Below are 19146 nucleotides of genomic sequence, written 5' to 3'. Positions count from 1 at the left end.
TCTCCCTGGTAGGGGGGCAATTAACATCTTTCCGCAAGGCATGGGAGGAGATAACTTCAGACCAGTGGGTCTTAAAGACGGTCGCCCACGGTTACTGCGTGGAATTCGCCCGACCTCCACAGTTCAGACCGCCGAAACATCGACGCCTTTCACCGGAACATCTGCAGATCCTGATCCAAGAGGTGGAAGTGCTGCTGGGAAGGACGCCCTAGAAGCCGTCCCGATTCTTCAGGTAAACGAGGGTATCTATTCTGTGTACTTCCTCGTACCCAAAAAGGATCTCACCATGCGTCCTGTTCTAGACCTGCGCCCAGCGAACAAGTTCATAAAGCCCCAGAAGTTTTACATGGTAACACTGCAAGAGGTGATCCCATTGCTAAAACAGGGGGACTTCATGACATTAGATATGAAAGATGCAAACTTTCATATTTCAATGCTGCCAGCGCACAGAAAATTCCTAAGGTTTGTGATTCAGGACAAACACTACCAGTTCAAGGTACTCTCCTTCGGCATAGCTTCGGCGCCAAGGATGTTTACCAAGGTCCTGGCAGTGGCAGCGGCACACCTGCGCAGACTTTATGTTCCAGTTTACCCTTACCTCGACGATTGGCTCATCACGGAGGACTCGTTCGAGGTTTGTTTTTCGAACAACCAAAAAACAGTAGACCTACTGTTCAGCCTCTGATTTTCGATCAACGAAAAGAAATCTAGCTTAGTCCTCAGCCAAGTAAAACAGTTCCTAGTGGCTCTAATTCGTAAGGAAGACGGTCTAGTCTTCTATTCCAGCGAGAGGTTTCAGAACATGCTCTCTCAGGTTCTTCAGTATGTAGCCAGTCGAGAGGTGACGGTACGCAAAGCTATAAGTTTGCTAGGGATGATGGCGTCATGCATATACTTGGTTCCCCACACGCGGCTGCGCATGCGTCCCATGCAAGAGTGGCTCAACAGCCAGTGGTGTCAGGCCAGCGGACAATGGGAAGATCTGTTAGTTGTCTCGCCAGCCCTCCTTCTCTGTCTGCAGTGGTGGTCAAGGGAGAACCTCTTGAAGGGGAAAATCTTCACCACCCCTGCAGTGGAAGCCTCTCACGACAGACTCATCTCTCACGGGGTTGGGGGCCTCACCTGCTTCAACAGACAGCGCACAGAGTGTGGTCCCCTCAGGTAGCGTCCAACCATATAAACCTACTGGAGCTACTAGTAGTGTTCAAAGCATTGAAAGCCTTTCAGGAGCAACTGTAAGGGAAGACAGTGCTGGTCCTAACCGACAGCACAACAGCAATGTATTACCTGAACAAACAGGGGGGCACTCGCTCTCCAGGGCTATCCAAGCTGTCCTAAAACATCTGGATATGGGCTCTCAAACACAAGATGTTCCTTATATCCGAACATGTTCCAGGGGAACTCAATCTTTTTGCAGACGTACTCAGCAGAGATTTTACTCTGCCAGAAGAGTACGAATGGCGACTGCCCGAAGACCTTGTATCCAACGTCTTCGCAGAATGGGGGTTTCCGGAGATCGACCTGTTCGCTACTCAGGAGAACGCCCAATGCCAAGATTACACCTCCAGGTACCCCCAGAACCGATCCAAGGGGGGGGGGGGGGAAACTGTCTCTGGATAACTTGGTCGGGGAAATTTGTCTACGCTTTCCCGCCCCCCCCGACTCCCCTTCTGAACAAGATAGTAGACAAGATGCACCAGGAACCAGTCAACATGATTCTGGTGGCTCCCATGTGGGCCCGCCAACCTTGGTTCACGCACCTGATGGAAATGTCCCTCTCCCCACCAGTCAAGCTGCCCTGCCCGTACAACATGTTGTCTCAGGACAGGGGGGAGACTCTGCACCCATGCCCACAAACTCTGAACTTAGCAGCCTGGCTCCTGAGGTCATAGAGTTTGGTCATCTGCAACTCCCTCAAAGATGCATGGACATACTGAGGGAGGCAAGAAAGTCTAACACACGTTATTGCCAGCAAATGGAAACGTTTTGTCATCTGGTGCAATTCCAAAGGCGTCAATCTCACCGATTGCTCGCCTTCACACATTGTGTTATATATAACCCATCTGTTGGACTCTGGGTTAGTCTTCAATTCCTTAAAGGTTCACCTAGCAGCGTGTCAGCCTACACCACGTCACAGCGGAAGGTGTTGTGGTGGAAAATACCTGCGATTAAAGCCTTTATGGAAGGGGTTAAAAGAATGTGTCCCACGCATCACTCACCCAGCCCCTGGGTGGGATCTAAATGTGGTTTTAACCAGGCTCATGGGACCCCCTTTTGAGCCTATGCATAAAGCTAGTCTGAAAGACCTGACTTACAAGACAGCCTTTCTAGTAGCTATCACTTCTATCAGAAGAGTTGGAGAACTACAGGCCCTCTCAGTTTTGGACCCCTTTGTTACAGTCCACAAAGATAAGGTAGTTCTGCGCACACATCCCAGATTTGCGCCGAAATTTATTTTGAAGTTCCATGTGAACCAGTCAAGCGAAGTACCCACGTTCTTCCAGAGACCTACTAACATGGCCGAAAGAAGCCTTCACACACTAGATGTGCGCAGGGCAGTCATGTTCTACATGGATAGAACTAAACCACTGAGGAAAACTAAACAATTCTTTGTTTCAGTGGCAGCTGGTAGAGAAGGGGATCGAGTGACTCTTCTTACCTCTGACTCTGTGCTTTATCTTTGTCACAGGAAAGGGTTAATTTACTGAACATTGGAAGGTTTCAAAAGCACTTACCTATTTATGATTTATTTATTAACCTTTGTTTTATTCTTCTATTCAATCTTTTACACCAAACTCCGTATTGCTCTAAATGTCAATATCAGTGATAAATCAATGTCCAGTGTCCTAGCTGTTTAAGTCCCCTGAGAGTGTAGGAAGTATCTGTATTCCATCCCCAATGGGTACCATCTGATTTAGAGAAAGTGTGTTTTGGCGTGTATTTTAATTGTTACATATATATTGCTCCCTTCTGAAGAAGGCTTATACAACTGACTGTGAAATAAATTGTTTTATCAAGTACCTTGAGTGTAATTCTTCATTTGAATAACTGTACTGTGAAACTCTGTCACATTACTGCTCACATTGAGACCTCTTGAGATAAGCCTGGCTGCTCAGCCACACTACCAACCTGTTTCAACTTATACCAAAGGTTGGGTCCCTATTGCCAGGAGGTCAAGGTTATTGTAGTGCAACCAAAGGGTACTGTATACAATCCTGCCTAACAACGCCCTTGCGTGACTTCAATGAGATTCTTTTTTTGCAATTCTTTTTTATTGGCACCTGTGCATGTCATCTCCAGGAGATTATGATCACTGGTTACCATCTTCTTTATACAGAATTGCAATACAGATTTTAGGAGGTTTCCTGACATGAACACATATACCAGGTAACCTTTTGTTTGGGAGTTCGACAATGTGAAATGCCCAGGTATGTCACCTTTGGTTTGCCCATTGAGTAGATGTAAGTCTCCGGTTTCAACACTTTCTGTCCATTCATATGCAATTTTCTCCAAGTAATTTTTATCCAAGATGTCTCCTGTGCCAAGCATCTTCATATTCAAGTATCCACATATAATTACTGATTTCTGATGTTGAGTAACTATATAGTCAAGGTCTTTCATGACCATGGATAGAAATGTTTTAAAGTTGCTCTCTTCAGGACTCGGATGGAGATTAAGGATAATTAGTGTTTGCAGTTCAGGGCACGTCTCCATCGAGTTGTTGACTGGAAGGATTTCGCAAAAAAGGTTTAAGTTCCTAACCTCTTGTACGACAACGCCAGATCCAGTTTTAGAGTTTGAGGAGACCAGAAAAGCGTCGACCAAATGAGCCTTTTTTGCAGGATTTAAATAACATGAATACCCATCACAGGCAGGGGTTTGTCATTTTTATTCAGAGTCTGGAGAGATTATACTTCTACTTATTGCCCATTTTCAGTCTCTGTGTACTGATCTTTCATTCGTTTTTTCGAGTTGTTACTGGGTAAGACTCCATGCCTCCATTGAGCATTACCATCGGTTGGATCATTTTGTTCATCAGGTTTGCGCATTTGTTGATTTATCAGACTTGTTGGCTCTTGAGCCAAGGCATTGGGATGTGAATTAGCTGTGATTTTGTTAGTTGACGCATCCATTTACAATTTTCTAGAACTGCTGTCATAAGCGTAACTTTGTCCGACTTCCCTTCTAGCTAAATCACAAAGCCTATTTTGCCACATTAGGGACTTCTCGGCTTCTTGATTCAGCCTCACATCAACCTTATTTACTAGACATTGCATATATATTAATTTGGTGTGCGACATGGCTATCCGCGTCGCCTGATCTTTAAGGGTATCATGAATTGACTCCTAAAGCTTAATGAAAGGGGTCATGGAATTGCATAGAATTGGCAAAATACTGTTTTGTAGTTGAGTTAGTTTCTGCTTTTATATTCACATAACCACCATCATGTTGAGTAGCAGTTATTTCCTGATGATTTGACCACAAGAATGTAATAAGTCTGGTCGAAACGCTCTACCGTCATCACCCACTCCATCATTATGCTGTGACACAAGGGATTCTCAATTAGTTTGCAATCCATTGTAGTTTGGATGTACTTGTTGATTATTTGATGCTCAATAGCTGCTTTAGTATTGGATAGGCCTTCCCATCCCTCTCATTTCAGATGCTAAAATATTTTATTGGCATTTTTTTGCCTCTTCAGTGGTCTTGGAATACAAAGTCAGCCGTGTTTTACTTTAGCTATGTCACGTGTACGTCTTATTGCTAGAGCAGACTGAGCCACCTTGAAGATGGTGCATTTCAGATGTGTGAGTGATGAAGGTGATCTATTTTTTGTTCCTTTAGCTTTTATTTGAGGGGTGAACTAGGATCTGCAAACACCTGCTCCATCGAACAGCTTTCTTCAGAGTAATCCGTGTTAGTACTTCTCCCTTCCGCGTAAAGCGTGCATGCGCAGTTTGGATGTGCTCGTGATCTGTTATATTTTGTTCTAGTTTCCGTGGAGTTTGTAAGATTCCACTGCCACCTTCAATGCACGTCTAGATCTGAAACGAGTCCGCCTATCCCAACCCCTCCAGACATGCACTCCGAGTCACCAGCCACAAAATCCACGCCCTCTGCTCCCATGCCTCCCACGCAGCCTGAGTCAAATCCTTCACCACTCAAGGTACGTTTACTCAGTTTGTTAGCGAGTTCTCTCGCATATTCGCCCGATGTTACTAAGGGCAATTGTCCAACGCTGGGTTGAACTAGATCAAGGGTATGTCCACTGCCAAGGGGCTAGATGTATGGTTTATCTCAAAGGAGCCCTTGCATTGGATTTTTTTTTTAAAATGTTCAAAGGACTCCATCTCTGTCTCCATGTATAATGTTCCATCCAGTGTAAGAACCACTTTCAACTGAGTGTCTATATAATCATTTTTACTTGTGGCAGTATGTTCATCAATAGTATACCTCGGGCATACAGATCTGCCAGAGTGCCTGGGGACCAATTCCGTTGGTGACGGTGCGCTATATAAGTACCTATAACATAATCAAAGTGTCAATGTTTGAAATGTTACAATTGGCGGAAGTGTGCTGTCTTTTTACAATTAAAATGGGGGTGAAAAGGCATGTCCCTTACCTAGTCAGGACCAGATAACCAGGTATCCACACTTAGCTGTGGTAGCTTCTGCATAGTAATAGGGCCGTCGGACGGCATTCCCACGGCGCCAGGAGCCGGGTCCTGCTGTTAACTGCTGAGACTGCACAACCTCAGCACCACCTCTGCGCCCGCTCAATGTTAAAATAGGGTTTAAGAAGGGAATGATGCAGCTCCTCCTCTCGCCACAATAGAACAGGTAAACCGACTGTACTGCTGAGACTGCACTACCTCAGCACCAGCTCAGCGAGATTCGGAAATCCTTGCACAATGGCTCGAGGTCCTAGGGTTTTGGGGTAGTGCAGCCCTGCAAGGTTGCAGCACAGTGTGGGATGGCTCAAAATGCAGATCTTGAGTCAGTGGGTCTCGCCAGGCTCTGGGTAGTTTTCAGAGTCCATGTTAGGCAGAATTGCATGCAGTACCATCTGGAATCACCACATACAATTAGGACTAAAGGTGTAAGCAAAACCAACCTTTGGTATAAGTCTGTACTACAGTTTGTGGTAGCAAGCTGAGCAGCCAGGCTTATCTCAAGAGGGAATGTGAGCCGTAAAAGAGGTTACACAGAGGTCTTACAATTACAAGTATTCAAGTAAACACTTGCACTCAAGCTTTCTTGGTAACATTTATTACACAATCATTTAGAAAACATTCACTAGAAGGAGGCAACTTAATATCATACACAAATACACTTTAATATCAAACTAATGCGTTTGAGTAAATTAGGCTCCCCTGAAATAGGAGCAAAATAGCATTTCAGTCACTTTACATAGGACGGCAAAGGCACAAGTTAACAGAGATCACAAATACTTTCTTAGGCAGTGCAAATCGTTTCAGTTCACTAGAGGACTCGATTCAGTTCAATAGGCATAGGCCAAAGTCAATGGTCTAGTGCCTTGGATAGGAAAGAGCAGTTCTTATAGTAAACGGTAAAGTCTTGGCAAAAGTTCTCAGAAGTAGTTTGTACGAAAAAGGATCATATGTAGGGTCACAAGCCGATTAGGTCTGCAAGTTGGGAAAGCTCCATGAACTTTCACCGCTAGAGTTAAGTTCTCTCAATCGGGTTGGCACAGTACCTTAATATGAAAAACAAGATGCAGCAGAAGACGTTGGTTTCTGGCAATTCCTGCAGATCTCACTTTTCCTGAGCCTCAGTCGTGGGGACAAGAGGGCGGACGTCGGGGGACTCCTGCACTGCACGCGATCATCGAAAAACGCTGACAAAATGGAGTCGCTTCAGTCCAGTAGCTGTAATTCAAGCACACAAGCCGGTGTCCTTTACCTCTGGTTAATCCTAACCAGCTCTGAGAATGGTATCTAGGTGGCTTACGAGTTGATTGGTCCCACCAACGCAAAGGAAGAAGTCGTCCTTGAAGGGGCTTCTCTATCAAGATGAACTTGATGTTAGGGAGAATTCTCATAAATGTGTCAATTCCCTTCACCTTAGCAACTTTGCTGGATTTTGAGGACTTGATTTTTTACCTGGAAAGAGTGAGCGCCTTTTTTTTTGTCCACTCAACTCTTTCAGGTGTTTTGATGTGTGTTTTACACTTGTGTTCTTTAATTATGGAGTTTTAGAGAACTCCCTAGGCATCATCTTTTCATGTGTTACACAGCACCCTCAGTGCATTTACACAGGGATGTCTTTTAGACTTCCCAAAGGTTTAAATACCTTCTCTGGGATAAACTGTTTCCCAGAGAATGTAAAGTGAAATTGACTTTACGAGTCTTTTCCCAATTCCTAGACCCAGCACACATCTTACAATGGATACAAATGCTACCCTTTCCTTTTGAAAAGGCTGGTGGAAGTGGTTTTACAACGAACTACCATGATTTTTCCCGACCGCGAACACTGGTAGCTAAAAATCACAGGAGCCTTGTTTTTCAAGATGGCATCTTAAGTCCCTTTGTTTAAACAGGTCCTGGTCTTCTTTTTTCGCCGTTTCTTTCTGGAAAGGCCCTTCTAGTGGTTGACTCTGCACGCCAAACCAGGTTTGGTCCCTTTGTTCGTGTGCCTTTGGCGGACTTCAGGACTGAAGACCGCCTCTGGCGTGAGTGTCTGGGGTGGGCAGGAAGTGAGGGAGGTGCCCGAAACTCCCTGTGCTTAGTCTCCTACGAGACCCAAATGCACTCTGGCATAATTGGCTGGCTGGCTGACTGGCAAGGACAGCTAGGCTGGAATGAAAGGGAGAGAACTGAGTCAACCACTGGAACGAAAGACCGGAAGAGCTGGAAGAGGACGGCTGCTGCAACTCCTCGACTGTTGGTTTGCCCAGTGAAGCCATGCTGCAGGTCCGAATTGCCAAGTTCATCTCGACAGAGAAGCCCCTTCAAACTTCTTCCTTTGAGTTGGTGGGACCAACCAACTCGTAAGCCACCTGGATAACATTCTCAAGGCTAGTTAGGATGAACCAGGGAAAGGGAGACTAGATTGTGCGCTTGAATCTACAGCTAGTGGAACTGAAGTGACTCCATCTTTGCTTTTTCGACGATCCCGTGCAGTGCAGGAGTCCCCCGACGTCCTCCCACTTGTCCCACGACTGAGGCTCAGGAACAGTGAGATCTGCAGGAATTGCCAGGAACTGTCTTCAGCCGCATTTGTTTCTTCATACTAAGGTACTAGTGTCTGGGGTGGGCAGGAAGTGAGGGAGGTGTCAAACTCCCTGTGCTTAATCTCTTAGGAGACCCAAATGCACTCTGGCCTGATTGACTGGCTGTCTGTCACTCACCCAGCAGGGTGGCTGTCCTTTCCGGACAGCTAGGCTGGAATGAAAGGGAGTGAACTGTTTAAAAGGCGGGTCTCTTGGACTTGAAAGCAGAGTCGACCACTGAAACGAAAGAACCAAAGAAAAGCTGGAAGAGGACGGCTGCTGCAACTCCTGGACTGTTGGTTTGCCCGGTGAAGCCCTGCTGCAGGTCCGAATTGCCAAGTTCCTCTCGACAGAGAAGCCCCTTCAAGGACCACTTCTTCCTTTTGAGTTGGTGGGACCAATCAACTCGTAACTCACCTGGATACCATTCCTGGAGCTGGTTCGAATTAACCAGTGGGAAGGACACCAGCTTGTGTGCTTGGATTACAGCTACTGGAACTGAAGTGACTCCATTTTGTCAGCGTTGTACGATGATCCCGTGCAGTGCAGGAGTCCTCCCCACGACTGAGGCACAGCAACAGCGAGATCTGCAGGAACTGGCAGGAAGCAACGTCTTCTGCTGCATCTTGTTCTTCATATTAAGGTACTGTGCCAACCCGATTGAGAGAACGTACCTCTCACGGTGAAAGTTTGCAGAACTTTCCCAAATTGCAGACATAATCAGCTTGTGACCCAACATATGATTCTTTTTTTGTCCAAACTACTGTTGAGAACTTTGGCAAAGACTTTACCGTTTACTACAAGAACTGCTCTTTCTTATCCAAGACACTAGTCCATTGACTTTGGCCTTGGCCTATTAAACTGAATAGAGTCCTCTAGTGAACTAAAACTATTTGCACTGCCTAAGAAAATATTTGTGATCTATTCTTCTAACTTGTGCCTTTTTACTTCTATTGAAAGTAACTGAAATGCAATTTTGCTCTTATTTCAGGGGAACCTAATTTGTTCAGAAACGTATTGGTTTGGTATTGAATTGTGTTTGTGTATAATAAGTTGCCTCCTTCTAGTGAAATGGTTTCTAAATGATTGTGTAATAAATTAAGTGCTTTACCAAGAAATCTTGCGTATAAGTGTCTACTTGAACCACTGGGATTGTAAGACCTCTGTGTAACCTCTTTTACTGCTCACATTCCCTCTTGAGATAAGCCTGGCTGCTTAGCCCACTACCACAAACTGTGTAGTACAGACTTATACCAATGGTTGGTTTGTGCTTACACCTGTAGTCCTAATTGTATGTGGTGGTCCCAGAGTGCACTGCATGCAATTCTGCCTAACACTTGGCAATTCGGACCTGCAGCAGGGCTTCACCGGGCAAACCAACGGCCCAGGAGTTGCAGCAGCCGTCCTCTTCCAGCTCGTCTTCGGTTCTTTCGTTCCAGTGGTCGACTGCTTTCCAGTCTAAGAGACTCGCCTTTTAAACAGTTTTCTCCCTTTAATTCCAGCCTAGATGCCACTCACCCAACAGGGTGGCTGCCCTTGCCGGACAGTCAGCCAGCCAATCACGCCAGAGTGCATTTGGGTCTCCTAAGAGACTAAGCACAGGGAGTTTCTGGCACCGCCCACACTTCCTGCCCACCCCAGACACTGACGCCAGAGGCGGTCTTCAGTAATGCAGCCCACCAAAGGCATAGAAACAAGGGGACCAAACCTAGTTTGGCACGCAGAGACAAACACTAGAAGGACCTTTCCAAAAAGAAATGGCGAAAAAAGACTGGGACACCTTTAAACAAAGCGGCTTAAGGTGCCATCTTGAAAAACATGGCTCCCGCGATTTTTAGCGAACAGTGTTCGCGGTCGGAAAAATCATGGTACTTTGTTGTAAAACCACTGCCACCAACCATTTCGATTAGAAAAGGGTAGCATTTCATTGCTAGATGAGTTTCTAGACATAGGGGATACTAGGTAACCCCTCCAGCAGTCTATAGGAAGACAGTGTGTGCTGGGTCTAGGAATTTAAAAAGAATAGTAAAGTCCATTTAACTTTACATTCTCTGGGAAACAGTAGTTTATCCCAGAGAAGGTATTTAAACCTTTGGGAAGTCTAAAAGGACATCCCTGTGTCACTGCACTGAGGGTGCTGTGCAACACACATGAAAAGATGCCTATGGAGTTATCTTAACTCCACACTCAAAGAACACAAGAGTAAAACACACATCAAAATACATGAGTGGGGGTGGGCTCACACTCTTTCCATGAAAAAAAAAAAAATCAAGTCTTCAAAATCCAGAAAAGTTGCTGGGTGGTCTCTACGGTGAAGGGAATTAGCACATTTATGAGAATTCTCCCCAACATTCCCCAGGTTGTTTGGAAGGAAGGGCTACAGCAGGATACGGTCGCTGGAGATCGTCTCAGCTGCAAATTCTACATCTTCCTCTTCGGATTTTGGTTCCATTAGTCGACTATTTCTTCAGCTTCCAAGATCCGACTTTTATGCAGGAACCCAGCCAATCAAACATCCTTGAAACATTCAAAGTTTGGGGGGTAGAGGGGTGGCAATCCTTTCAGGACAGCCAGCCTCCCAGTTTGAACTGGATTCTCACACTCTGGAAGACAAAGTACAGCAGAGTTTTGGACTGCTCCCTCTCATCCTGCCTTCACAGACACATTGGAGCCTAGGCATGGAGTCCACAGGAATGCCACTGAAGATAAAGTTAACACAAAGGAATTTTCCGCTCTGGATATCTGGGGAAGGAACACGAAAGAATGAACTCTAAAATGACAAAAAAAGACTGGGGCCATTTTGGTAAAATGAGCACCCATGGATGCTTTTACCGGGGCTGTGGAAACAGTCAGCGGTAAAGGTGCACCAAATTAATAAAAAGGTACACTGCCACCAGCCATTAAAGGCAAGTTTGTCCTTGTAACATAAATGTTATATTTAAAATGAGAAGGGGATACTCGGCATCTCCCCAGCACTCCATATAACGTGGAGTGTTGGTCTCACCTAACAACATCATTTAAAAGGGAATCCAAGATCCTTTCTACCCTTGGAAACTGTCGTTCTCACAAGGTTAGCCAGAGAAAGTTAAAAGGGGAGCCACTAGCGCAACCCAGCAACAAAAAGCATGTATTGCCAAAAAGTTGTCTTTAGAGGATAACTTTTCAAAGGCACTATGACGAGTCTTACTCTTTATGGGTGTCATTTTTAAAAGATTCCCACTCCGAGGTATAAGGAAAAATAATTCACCAGTAAAAGCAAAAAGGTCTGTGGTTGACACAGATCAGGAAGATTTATCATTACTGTGAAAATCATATGTAACAGAGTGGGGTGGGAGGTATTCAGGGGGGTTCTAGGTGGCAGAAAAGAAGGCTTGATGGGATTTTGAGTACAGTGGAGGTGGCTTCTGTGCTTGAAGTGGTGTGCAGTTGCCATGGGGTTATGTGCGAGGGTTGGAGGGGGCTGCTGACTGTGGAGTCTTAGCCAATGTGGCTCAGGCTGCACATCGAAATGGGAAGTGCTGGATGAGGGAGGCACGATAAGGAGAGTCTGGGAGGGGTTCTGAATGGAAGGTATTGGGGAGCTGGATAAGAGGTGGTGTGTGCTGTGGGGGCAGTGGGTGATGACAGGAATGATGGGGGTGTGCCTAACTGACCCTGCCTGAGAAGGGGGAGGGAGGAGGACAGACAGGAGGTGGGGCAGTGGTCCGGTTTCCCCTGAGGCCTTGGAGCTGTTGGGCATGGTGGGGGTATAGTCTGAATTAAGAGAGGATGGCGTCAGCTAGGGGGTAGTGGGTACTCAGTGTTTATTCAGTCCTTGCAAAGGGAGGCATGTGATTGAGGGGTGAGATTGTGAGGGACAGGTGTAAGTGGGCAGGTGCTGAAATTACAAGTGTGCTGCTGGATGCAAGACAACTGCTGTGCTCCGATGGTAGCTAGGTTTTGGAACATGAGCTATCTTAAATCTGTAGGTTATTTCACGACATTCACTATACCCAAGACCCAGTAAGGATCAGACCTTTCGTAGCATTAAAGTTGCAACTAAGAATGAAACATTAGCTGTGCCAAGAAGCTCCTAGATTCAGATTATTCGCAGTATCGACAAATGCCCCAGATTCAAATCATTCTCGGTATTAAAATGCATCTAGATTCAAATTATTCCCAAAATTCACCTAGATTCAAAACATTCTCAGTATTAGAGTGCACCTAGTTACATTTTTCACGGTATTAAAATCAACTAAAATTCACAACATTCCCAGTGTTACTGCGCCTACAATTAAAACGTTGGTAGTGTTAAGAATGCATCTAGATTCAAATTAAGCATTGCCCTTAAGAGGTAACTGAATTGGCGATAGCCAGTGTGTCTAATTGGTTACTAGGTCAATGTATGGTCAATGCTTTCTTCTAGAAGTCTAAACTGTGACTCCAAATTCTAGTGGTATGCTTTTACTGGCTTCTCTTAATTTGATTTGGAGAGTCGGTGTTTGTGCTTAATGATCCTTGAAAGTGTACATTTTAATAGGCATCACAACCGCTAACTAAGCAGACTACGACCGGCAATTGTGACATTGAATTAAAATGGGACTATTGAAAACACAATACTTTTCAGATGCTCGCATGTTTTTCCAGACACAAATTATTTGATAGTCCATTTCAAGCACTGTTACTGCACATAGTGGTACCCATTTGTTTTAAAGAAATTACCCACTTTGTAAAAAAAACATTTGTGCACCTTGAAAATCCTGCTGCTTAGTATGGTTGTGGTATTATCCGCCCTGTTAATCTCTTGTTTTTGGCCTGTGCCAGTCTAATACTGCTTGTTTCTCTTTCATAGGAACTCATTCATTTGGAAGAGCGGTTAGGAAATGTTAACCGTGGAGCCTCCCAGGGAACGATTGAAAGGTGTACATACCCACATAAATATAAGAAGGTGAGTGTTGACAAAGCCTTAATGTTTATATGTTCATGTATTCAGTGAAGAAAAACATTGTTTCACACGTATTGTGGTGGAAGTTGCGGAGTATTACAGTTTGTTTTTCGAAAATGGGCGTCGACGCAGGGCGTGCCAGTAATACTATACCTAGTGTGACGTCCACTGTACCCATGATCCCTCACACCTCTAGGACCATCAGATTGTTTTTTTCCGCCATACTGGTCGGAAGCATTCCACGGAGTTCCCTGGCATTAACCATACTTTGTAAAAATATTGTTATATTTCCCCATTTCTCCAACCGAACGTCGAGTCACCGAAATTCAACACTCGACGCCGAACCGGAGAAGAAATCGACTGTCGAGAGCTTCACGACGGAGTGGGCCTAGGAAGGCCTCTGGCCTCGGCCCGGGCCTCGAAAGGCCTCTGATCTCGGCCCTACAAGTAGGGAGAGTGGGGCTTGGACATACTGTACACTCTTATACATTCATATATATTCCTACACTTACCAGCCCGCTGCCTCAAGGTGCATATGGAGGGTACCCCTTTCCAATTTTGCCAAAGTGCAACCGCAAGTATCCTTGGGTTCACAGACACGCCACGTGCAATTTCTGCTTGCCAAGGGATCACCCTGAGGCAAATTGCAGAGCGTTTAGTAGGTTTAAACCTAAAACACTAAAAGACTGTTCCACCAAGTCATCCGGCAGGGCGGCTATGGGGAAGACCCCCGGCGACGTAAGCGCAACCCACAGCACTTCCAAACACATGAAGTCCCACCGAGACTCGACGCACGCGTCGAGCTCTCGGAAAGAGGCACATAGGGAACAGTCCGAATCGGTGTCCTCTGGGCATTCTCAATCTAGATCGCCGCATGACTCCAGGCAATCATCCACTATTGCCAAGAGTGCCTCGCTCCCCAAGGTAACCGAGGTTCGATCGTCGGAAGACAAAGCTGACCTCTATCCCCAGACCGCACTCCAGGAGTCGGCGCCAGCAGCCCAAGTAACGCCTATTCCCAGATCCCAACCTACACGGTCGAAGGATAGTGACACCACTACCGAAGCTCGAAGCCAGGCGTCGAAAAGCTCAGAAGGTCCAAAAAAGCAGGGTAAACACTCTTCCAGCCATGGGGAGGGGGGGGGGAAACAACAGAGGAAGCAGTCTCAGCCTACTTCCACACCTCAAAAACATTCCACTCCACTCAAGACAGACGGGTCTCAGACCTCTATTATAGATGAGACAGGGAAACTCCCCCCAGGAAGTCATTCCCAGTTCAAGAAAGTGGTCTAGTGAGGACATAGATAGGGTCATGTCAAGAATGTCATCATTGGTAGCTTTCTATGTCAAAAGTCCTGAACATTTTCTCACTTATAACCCCGACGGGTCAGCACCCTCAGGCTCCAAAGATCCAATCCCCCCAAGTAAAAAGTCCCGGTTCGAAACAACACGGTCTTCAGATCCCTTCCACATGCAACCTTATTCTCCGGAACAAGAAGATCCTTCCCTTTGTGAGGATACAGATTTGGGCATGTTGGAAGAACAGACTACTATGGGGGACGATGAGGAACTAGAGGAGGAAGAGGACGACCCGGAAATATACAGGGTATATTCCGTGGCATATAAGGAACCACCGGTTACAGACTCCCCTGTCGACAACCAACCCCTCCTAAATAAGGTCCTATCTAGAGCAGCAAACCACTTCCACATTGACACCCAGGGTGCTCAAGAGGAAAGAGATTTTGCCGAACAGTTGGTGGGAGAAAGGAGACCTGTTGCGCAGGCCATCCCTATCCTTAAGTCGATCCAAAGAAGAATAGACCCTTCACTGGTAAACCTCAACCTCACCAGGGCTGTCAACCCCAGGATTGAGAAGCTTTTCAGGGCAGCCCAATCAGACCCACTGTATATAAGAGGGCATCTGAAACCGGACTCCCTAGTCGTTACAAAAACCCGCAAGAGGGCAGGAACACCCTTATCAGAAGTTCCTCCCGACAAGGAGAGCAAGAAAATGTATGGCTTCGGCAGAAAGGTTGCCTCCACTTCCGCCTACCAAGCAAGAATCGCCAACTCCACCACCATGCTGGCGAGTTATAACTGCCACCAATGGGAGTAAGTCGCGGCACTCATAGATTCCGCCCCAGAACCCCTAAAGAGCCAATTGGCACGAGTATCAACGGAAGGAAGAGCTGTATCTGGTTGCATTTTAAAGGCAACCTTTGATGCCGCCGATAACGCCGGCAGATTGATAGTAGAGGGTACGGTTATCAAGAGACATGCTTGGCTACGGCAGTCTGGATTCAAGGCCAAAACCCAAGCATCATTGTTAGACAAACCGGTGGTGCCAGATCTATTGTTCGGTAAGGCGGTCGAGGACGCGCTGAAAAATGCCAAGGACTAGTATGAAACACTCAAGTCCCTATGTCAACTAACCACTAAGCCCCCAAATCAAAGGGGTAATGGCAATTTTCGCTGCGCACGTGGACAAAATTCCCAAAGAGGGTCAAACTATTCCCAGGGCCAGGGTACGCCGTGGAACAATAACCAACAGTCTACTCAAAGTTATAGCAGGGGGAATAAGAGGACAGGGTAAAGGTAGAGGCAGCCCCAGTAGAGGCGGCGGCACGCCTCCACCAAAACTGACGCTCCGCTCAGGGTCCCTACTCGCGCATCCCCAGTAGGAGGACGCATTTCCAACTTCACCCAAGCTTGTGAAGGGATCACATCAGACAGATGGGTGCTGTCCACAGTGTCCGCAGGATACTGCACCGAACTGCTGGAGCGCCCCCGCAACCACCCTCCACGACAAAAGAATACATTCCCTGGACCACCAAAAGATCCTCCGCGAGGAAATCGTCAATCTTCTCGCAAAGGACGAGATAGAACTCGACCCGGGACACCAGGTAAACAAGGGTATTTATTCAACTTACTTCCTTGTACCAAAGAAAGATTTAACAATGCGCCCAGTATTAGATTTACGGCCTGCAAACAAATATGTCAAGCCCCAAATATTTTGCATGACAACTCTCCAAGAGGTAATACCCCCCCCCTCCTAAAAAAGGGAAACTACATGGCAACATTGGACATGAAAGATGCCTATTTTCATATTTCCATGTTCCCAGCGCACAGAAAGTACTTGCGTTTGAAGGTGGACAGTCGGCACTACCAGTTCAAAGTACTGCCCTTCGGGATAGCTTCAGCTCCAAGGGTATTCACCATGGTACTGGCGGTGGCGGAAGCACACCTACGCAGGGAGGCAATCCCAGTGTACCCTTACATGGACGACTGGCTCATCACGGGGAAACCCCGGTAATTTGCAGATTCAACATCCAAAGAACTATCAACCTCCCCTTCAAATTGGGTTTCTCTATCAACGAGAAAAAAATCAAGCCTGGTGCCAAGCACCTCCAAACAGTTCCTAGGAGCTGTCCTAAACACTCAAGAGAGGTTGGGCTTTCCATCAGAGGAAAGAATTCGGAATATACTACTGCAAATTCCTCTATCAGCCCGGTTGTCAGATAAGGGTGCGCAAAGCGATGCGTTTGCTAAGCATGATGGCGTCCTGCATTTACCTGGTTCCCCATGCGCGCCTGCGCATGCGACCCATGCAGGAATGGTTGGCTTCACTGGTGGACGAGAGAGAACCTGTCAAAGGGGAAACCCTTTTTTGATCCAGAGATACAGGCTGTAGTCACTACAGACCCGTCCCTATCGGGGGACGGGTCTTCACCACACAGCGCAGGGTTTCTGGTCTCACACACTGGGCAAGAATCACATCAATCTGCTAGAGCTTCTGGCAGTCTTCAGAGCGCTTCGAGCGTTCGAACCCCACCTGATGAACCTGTCAGTGTAGATCTTAACAGACAGCACGGCAGCAATGTTTTACATAAATAAACAGGGAGGGACTTGTTCTCCAAATCTGTCCAGGCTTGCCCAGAGAATTTGGACATGGGCACTCAGACATTTACCTGTCATTTCAACATGTTCCAGGGGATCTCAATTCACTAGCAGGCGCTTTAAGCAGAGATCCCCTCCCAGAAGAACAAGAATGGTGTCTACACAGAGAAGCCGTAGAGGACATTTTCTCACAGTGGGGTTTCCCCACTATAGACCTATTTGCCACAAGCGAAAAACAGACAATGCCCAGGATTCGCATCCAGGTTCCACCAGCCATACTCCAAGGGGAACGCCCTATGGATGAACTGGTCAGGGATGTTTGCCTACACTTTTCCACTAACCCCTCTCATGAGGAAGGTGGTCAACAAGATGCGCAGGGAATCCATGACGCTCATCCTAGTTGCTCCCATGTGGGCAAGGCAACCATGGTTACCACACCTACACAGACTAGCAGTGTACAAACCCATCAGACTCCCGTGCTGGCACAACCTACTATCCCAGTACCAAGGTCAAACAGTGCATCCTCAACCCAGCTCAATGAACTTAGCAGCATGGCTCCTGAAGTCATAGAGCTTGGACATCTAAACCTACCGCAGAGATGCATGGACATCCTAAAGGAATCTAGGAAACCAAACACGAGGCACTGTTACTTCGATATATGGAAAAGATTTGTTATCTGGTCCCAGAATAAGCAAATCAACCCGGTTGATTGGACTCCTTCCAATATTGTCACCTACATGCTCCACCTGCTGGATGCAGGGTTGGTATTTAATTCACTCAAGGTACACCTAGCGGCACTGTCAGCCTACACCACCTCCCAGAAGGTTTTGTGGTGGAAAGTACCAGTGGTTAAAGCCTTTATGGAAGGGGTAAAGAGACTCCACCCTCCAATTTCTAACCCACCACCAGGATGGGACCTTAATGTGGTGCTTGCTAAGCTCATGGGCCCACCATTTGAACCCATGAATAAAGCCAGTCTCAAACACCTGACCTATAAAACTGCCTTCTGAGTGGCCATTACATCCATAAGAAGGGTCAGTGAAATTCAGGCTCTGTCAGTGCAGGATCCTTTCTTTACTGTTCATAAGGATGAATTGGTTCTACGAACACACCCTAGGTTCTCACCTAAGTTAATTTCAAAATTCCAGTCCATTGAGTTTCCTGCCTTCTTCCAAAAACCCCAAAGCACTGCTGAGGTGTAACTACACACTCTGGATGGGCGAAAGCGGTCCACTGCTATGTAGACCAGACCAGGCCGCTAAGAAAAACAGACCAACTGTTTGTCTCCGTAGCTACAGGCAGAGAAGGAGATCGCGTCTCTGAAGGTGCCATCTCGAAGTGGATAGTCAATTATATCCAGCTATGTTACTCCCGTTCTGAAAAAACTCTGCCTTTTACGCCAAGAGCCCACTCTACAAGAGGCACTGGGGCCACTCTGGTTTTCATTGCAAATGTACCCCTTGACACCATTTGCAAAGCAGCTACATGGAGCTCTATTCACACTTTTACTCAGCACTACTGCATTGACACTCATTCCAAGACAGATACTCCAGTGGGACAAGCGGTTCTAAGACACCTGTTTGCTCATGACCCTTCTCACATCCCACCTCCTCCTCCTTCTTCTAAAACTGCTCCCTAATCTATGCACTGCATGTGATCTAAGCAGATTCCACAAGCCTCAGAAGGGATACATTACTCATCGTAATCGTATTTCTGATGCTTTTATCTGCTTAGATTCACATGCGCCCGCCCTTCCTCCCCTCTGAGAGAAGGCGCATGGATGCTTGTAGTCTTTATCTATTTGCTTGGATAATCTGTACTCGCGCTACTCCTCATTCTACCTCATGTCAGACAAAATACAATCTGAGGGTCCTACACGCGTGAGGGATCATGGCTACAGTGGACGTCACACTAGGGATAGTATTACTGGCACGCCCTATGTCGACGCCCATTTTCGAGTTTCGAAAAACAAACTGTAATACTCTGCAACTTCTACTAGATGTCGGCCTATGCACAGCATGTGAATCTAAGCAGATACAAGCATCAGAAATATGATTATGGTGAGTAATGTATCCCATATAGCAGCCCCATAC

General features: G+C 46.5%; 1 protein-coding gene across 6 annotated transcripts in view; it reads left to right on the top strand.

The window, feature by feature from the left end:
* RNF111 (ring finger protein 111) overlaps window positions 1-19146 on the top strand; it is a 768201-nt gene that overhangs the window by 705384 nt on the left and 43671 nt on the right. For all 6 annotated transcript variants that reach the window (XM_069624380.1, XM_069624379.1, XM_069624378.1 and 3 more), the window contains one exon: window positions 13064-13159. In XM_069624380.1, the coding sequence (XP_069480481.1) occupies window positions 13064-13159 (96 nt within the window). The remainder of the gene's footprint in view (window positions 1-13063; window positions 13160-19146) is intronic.

Source organism: Ambystoma mexicanum, chromosome 11 (assembly GCF_040938575.1).
Source record: "Ambystoma mexicanum isolate Mex_15411 chromosome 11, UKY_AmexF1_1, whole genome shotgun sequence".
In the NCBI taxonomy this organism is placed as follows: domain Eukaryota; kingdom Metazoa; phylum Chordata; class Amphibia; order Caudata; family Ambystomatidae; genus Ambystoma; species Ambystoma mexicanum.
Note: the sequence above shows the minus strand (reverse complement) of the source record. Positions and strands in the feature narration are given on the sequence as shown.